Genomic DNA, 5500 nt, shown 5'->3' with positions numbered 1-5500 from the left:
TTGGCCAATTTCTTAAAGCTTAGGGCTTAAATCATCTATTGTAGACTGGGACTTAAGAAATTGACTAATCACAGTCGCGCATTCTACTCATACTTGACCGTGATTGGCCAATTTCTTAAAGCTTAGGGCTTAAATCTCTATTGTAGACTGGGACTTAAGAAATTGGCCAATCACGGTCAAGTATGAATAGAATGCGCGACTGTCATTAGTCAATTTCTTAAGGCTTAGGGCTTAAATCATCTATTGTAGACTGGGACTCAGTCCCAGTCTACAATAGATGATTTAAGCCCTAAGCTTTAAGAAATTGGCCAATCACGGTCAAGTATGAGAAGAATGCGCGACTGTGATTAGTCAATTTCTTAAGGCTTAGGGCTTAAATCTCTATTGTAGACTGGGACTTACGGAATTTTATGTGTGAAGGCCTTAACCCAATCAGCGCGAGGCACTTACCGAGCAATTTTTTCCGCTGAACGCGGCCTATGAATACCGACCCTAATCTTCAAACGTAATCTATACAATTCTATGTCTATGGAAACGACACTCACTGCTATTCTGGCATTACGTCAATGGTGGAGGTCTCATTGGATCTTGGGAGGAGTTGCTGTGACCGCCATTGTTACAACTCTTCGTCATATTACGGAACGTAGCGAGATTCCGATTTACTCGCGTTTCCCGTAGCCGCGTGTCGAGGACGAAGGGCTGTTTTTCTGGTGTAACTTGCACAAGCGCGGATCACAGACATCCATCAACTAGCGCATTCTCGGCGTAGCATGTCCACGATGAATCCCGAGTAGTAAGTAAACTTCCTTCTGCGTAGAGCGTAAGTGTAACGAATCTGCCACCACGTATTACGGCTTATCAAGTGACGATACATGGACGTATCCGTGATGAGAAAACGTCCTCGGTTTACGCATCCGCGAGATTCTCGTTTCCCAAGCGAGGGAATAAAAGAAAAATATTTGATTCTCATGTTCTGACAGATTTACCCTTCCATCTCGTCCGCGTTCCCCTTCTACTCTTATCACAGTCTCGCATTGTCAGTACTTTATTACGTTTTCCTCGTTACATTTTCACTCTGCATTAGTGCGACCTTGGCTCTTTTCTCGTAATAGCCGCGAGCAGACGTGAGTGAGATGGTTAACAAATCCCAGATGCTGTTTCTAGAATTTTAACAGCATTTACAAAAGGTTTCTCCGATTCGAATACACCTGTACCATAGTACAACTAGCAGGTCCACTCAGTTATTAGTTTCGTTTTGTGTCGATCCCTTTTGCGCATCTGACATTGTTCTGGGCAGACCAATGAGAGAATAGTTGTATGTGTGGTAGTGTGGCTTTGACGAGTAGGTATACACACATCGCTGGATCCTGTCCGAATAAATGGCGGAATACCACATGAGGCTTGTTTTCTGTTCCTACACTGTGAACTAGTGCAATAAATTAGAGTAAGACAAGCATATATTTTCTCATTCTACCTGCACTAGTTCACCAGTGCAGGAACAGAAAACAAACCTATGGTTGTGACCGCAAAGATCAAAGGGTTCAACAGAGAGTGGATCTACTAGTTATACTATGTCTGTACCACCTGTAATTATAAAGCGAAATAGAGACGTTGAGCCGTCTTTCTTTTCCGTATGTTTGCCAATTCGAGATACCATATGATAGAACATTTGTTTTTGTTTCAGCGATTATCTGTTTAAACTGCTTTTAATTGGAGACTCTGGCGTTGGAAAATCCTGTCTCTTGTTGCGCTTTGCCGACGACACATATACAGAAAGTTACATCAGTACCATTGGCGTCGACTTTAAGATTCGAACCATCGATCTGGATGGGAAGACGATAAAGTTACAAATCTGGGATACGGCGGGTCAGGAACGGTTCAGAACAATCACGAGTTCTTATTATCGAGGTGCGCACGGTATCATTGTTGTTTACGACTGCACGGACCAAGAGACTTTTAATAATGTAAAACAGTGGTTGGAGGAGATCGATCGTTACGCCTGTGATAACGTCAATAAGCTGTTAGTCGGCAATAAATGTGATCTACACACTAAGAAAGTAGTGGATTATACAACGGCCAAGGTAAACGGTTTTGCGCGCGCTCTTTCTCGCGATATTGCGCAATTTATTTCAATCTATCACAATCCTCATTGTATAGCTGTACTTGGTTGTAAACAGGAGTATGCTGATCAGCTTGGTATACCATTCTTGGAAACGTCCGCGAAAAATGCGATGAACGTAGAGCAAGCTTTTATGACAATGGCTGCTGAAATAAAACTTAGAGTGGGCCCGCCGTCGAGCGGAGCGAGCGATCCAGCCAACAAGGTGAAGATAGAACATGGGCGTCCAATTGAATCTTCTAAATCCGGATGCTGCTGAGAGCTATAATCTCGTGTCTTGTTTAACCAAAGTATGCAAAACGAAAGATTTGTGGTGTTAACCTAATAGGTCGGAGCTCGAATGTGAGACATTGATTATCTTCTTGCAGAAACATCTAACGTGGTTGCGGTCCGGGTACTGCAAAATTAAACTTATTACCGCAAGTATAAGAACGTACATGGAAGTTTAGTTTACCCCAACGAGGAAAAAAAGAAGAGGAAAAAAAACAGAATCTAACACTCATGGACCACCAACTCTTCCTCGGAGTTGTACGAAGCTCGTTATCTCCGCCTGCCCCAAAATTTCGTTTTTGTAGCTATCCTTCTTTCCAAAGAAGAAAAGACGTGGTTAATTGACGCTATTTTCTAGTATAAAGTTCGACTTTAGATAAATTTGTCGAATTAGTATTGATAATATCGAGTGAGTGTAGGTATGCGTGTAATGGGGGGGGGGGGGAGGGCAACTCTGGTCTCGAGAAGCCAATTTAACCAATATTGCGTACGGCGGTTATTGCGATAAGCACTTTAATTTTCTTTTTTAGCCTAATTGTAATATGTACAATAGAATATGTGTTTGGCTCCACAGCCATTTCTATTCCTCTATACAATAATCCAGAACGTTTTCTCATGTTTTCCGTTCTATATTTTCTTCTAGACGCGCAGAGGGTCAGGTCTTTTTTTTCTAGTGAGATTCCACAAGCCACGCGCCACCCTTTCCTTTCTTTCTCACTGCTCGTTATATAAATATATATAGTGTAATTTAATAACAATAAATATTTCAATGCTAACTCGGAGCGCATACGTGGCGTACTCTTATCGTGCACATCTATTTGTGTGTGGGTGTGTATATGTGTGTGTGTGTGTGAGTGAGTGTGTATGTATATATATATATATATATATACATACAAATATGTGTACAATTTATTTAAGAAATGCTACTTGCATGTATCAAACCAAACGACAGAGTGCGAAATCTTGGTTTGTACCTTTCCCGAATTTTGTCATCAATCCTCGGCACGTTACTTTTTTTTTTTAATAATTTGAATACGATCTGAAAGTAAGCATCGCAAGTCCACGAACTAGCTCCGATCGTGCGGAAAAGCGGGAATATTTTATACGAGTTAAAAATATTACAGTTACATGTAATCCAAATCATAGCTTTGTATCATGAGGGCTATTTGTGACGGGTATACGATATAATGGCATTCGAAAAATTACAGATATAGTGACTGTAATTATATGAGGTAAGAGTGAAAATAAACTGCTATCTATCCAAGTGGAAATCGCATTTTTTGAATTCCGCGATCGTAGCAGGTCGTATCACGCACGTCTCTGTCATATGCCGTGCGTTCTTTTAGGCATCGGATACATCAGTTTTTGCAGTAATTCATTCTTTTAGCCCGACTGCGCAGTCGACTGCACCGCAGATTTCCATCAGCCGGCAAATCCGATGCGCAGCGGTTGCCAAATCCGATGCCTAAAAGAACGCACCCATGTAGACGTGTAATATCCTTTCACGTGTTCACCTCATTGGCCGCGTTCAGCAGACACAACTGTTGAGTGAGCGCTCAGTATGATTGGTTAATACTTTTAGATCCAGCCAATCATATTAAGGATCTAAAAGTGTTAACCAATCATACTGAGCGCTCACTCAACAGTTGTGTCTGCTGAACGCGGCCATTGTGAGGTGTTCTTAAGTTAATCTATTAGATGGCTAGAAATTCCGTCCGGCCAATAAAAGCACAGTATAACTAGTATGCCCACTCTGTTGTTTGTTTTGTTTTGTGCAGATTCTTTTTGCGCATCCGCCATTATTTTGGCGTGGCCAATTAGACGGATGTTGTATATGGGGTAGCCATGGACCTAAGAATCTCTGGACCGAGCATACAGCGAGGTGGCTGTTAAATTCGCGGTAAGGGGAGGATAGTACTGTCTCTTTCTACAAGAGGTCACCGTCGGGTATTTCCGCCGTATATCCGATGATTCCCGAAAGACTAGACAAGTCTATACTCGCTAACTTCTGAAGTCCAGAGATTCTTACGTCCATGTTCCCGTCGAGAAATTATTATGTATAGACTATACACAAACTTCGACTATCTTCGATTACATTCGTCATCAAGCCGAATGTGACCTCTTGTAGAATGAGATACCAAGAGGACAGAAAAGGAGAGCACTCTCGTCCCCCTTACCGCAAATTTAACCGCCCCCTTGCCCGTCCTCCTACTTCGTGCTCGGTCCAGAGATTCTTAGGTCCATGGGGGTAGCACCATGGACCTAAGGCCCGGTTTCACCAACGCGAGTTAATCTAGGGTTTGTTTTCTGTTCCTGCACTGGTAAACTAGTGCAGTAAGCTAGAATGAGAAAAAATATGCTTGTCTTAAGCCCAATTCCACAATGCTAGAACTTGGTCCAAGTTCTAGCATCGTGGACATTGGGCTTTACTCCAATTTATGGTACTAGTTCACTAGTGTAGGAACAGAAAACAAGCCTCTAATCGGTCCGTTAACTTAACAGGGTGCCAACATAAAACTTCTTTATTAACCTATTTTCTTGGTTAATAAAGAAGTTTTATGTTGGCACCCTGTTAAGTTAACCGACCGATTAGATTAACTCGCGTTGGTGAAACCGGGCCTAAGAATCTCTGGACCGAGCATACGGCGAGGGGGCTGTTAAATTCGCGGTAAGGGGAGGATAGTACTGTCTCTTTCTATATATAGACTTGTCTAGTCTTTCGGGAATCATCGGATATACGGCGGAAATACCCGACGGTGACCTCTTGTAGAAAGAGACAGTACTATCCTCCCCTTACCGCGAATTTAACAGCCCCCTCGCCGTATGCTCGGTCCAGAGATTCTTAGGGTACTATTACATTTGTCGTACGACAAATTTTTCAAGCGTGTCGATTGGCCGCTGAATAGAAAGTTTCTAGATACTCGAGAATTTTACTATCCTTCAGCCAATCAATACGCTTAAAAACTTTGTCGTACGACAAATGTAATACCAGCCTTTGTCGTACGACAAATGTAATAGTACCCTAAAGGTGCCTTTTCATACGCAGCATGCAGCAGCAGCAAATTAGTCACGTGATCCAAATTCACTACAGCATATTTGCTGCTCACGGAA

At 42.3% G+C, this 5500-nt stretch overlaps 1 protein-coding gene across 1 annotated transcript; it reads left to right on the top strand.

Annotated features, from left to right (window-relative positions):
• Positions 1-519: 519 nt before the first annotated feature.
• LOC105558114 (ras-related protein Rab-1A) lies at positions 520-3653 on the top strand. The gene is made up of 4 exons (XM_012005636.1): positions 520-793; positions 1685-2081; positions 2178-2409; positions 2488-3653. Exons 1-3 carry the CDS (start codon positions 771-773, stop codon positions 2376-2378), a joined length of 621 nt encoding a protein of 206 aa, XP_011861026.1. The 5' UTR covers positions 520-770; the 3' UTR covers positions 2379-2409; positions 2488-3653.
• The last annotated feature ends 1847 nt before the right edge of the window (positions 3654-5500 follow it).

The sequence above is a fragment of the Vollenhovia emeryi genome, unplaced genomic scaffold, assembly GCF_000949405.1.
Source record: "Vollenhovia emeryi isolate VEMERY1.0 unplaced genomic scaffold, V.emery_V1.0 DF939380.1, whole genome shotgun sequence".
NCBI lineage: Eukaryota > Metazoa > Arthropoda > Insecta > Hymenoptera > Formicidae > Vollenhovia > Vollenhovia emeryi.
This window is presented reverse-complemented; position numbering and strand designations above follow the sequence as displayed.

Bases quoted from the DNA above. Each gene is read 5' to 3' on its own strand.
- LOC105558114 (XM_012005636.1), top strand. From the start codon at position 771: ATGTCCACGATGAATCCCGAGTA. The intron at 794-1,684 runs GTAAGTAAACTT...TTTTTGTTTCAG, and splicing joins TCCACGATGAATCCCGAGTA to CGATTATCTGTTTAAACTGC. The intron at 2,082-2,177 runs GTAAACGGTTTT...GGTTGTAAACAG, and splicing joins TGGATTATACAACGGCCAAG to GAGTATGCTGATCAGCTTGG.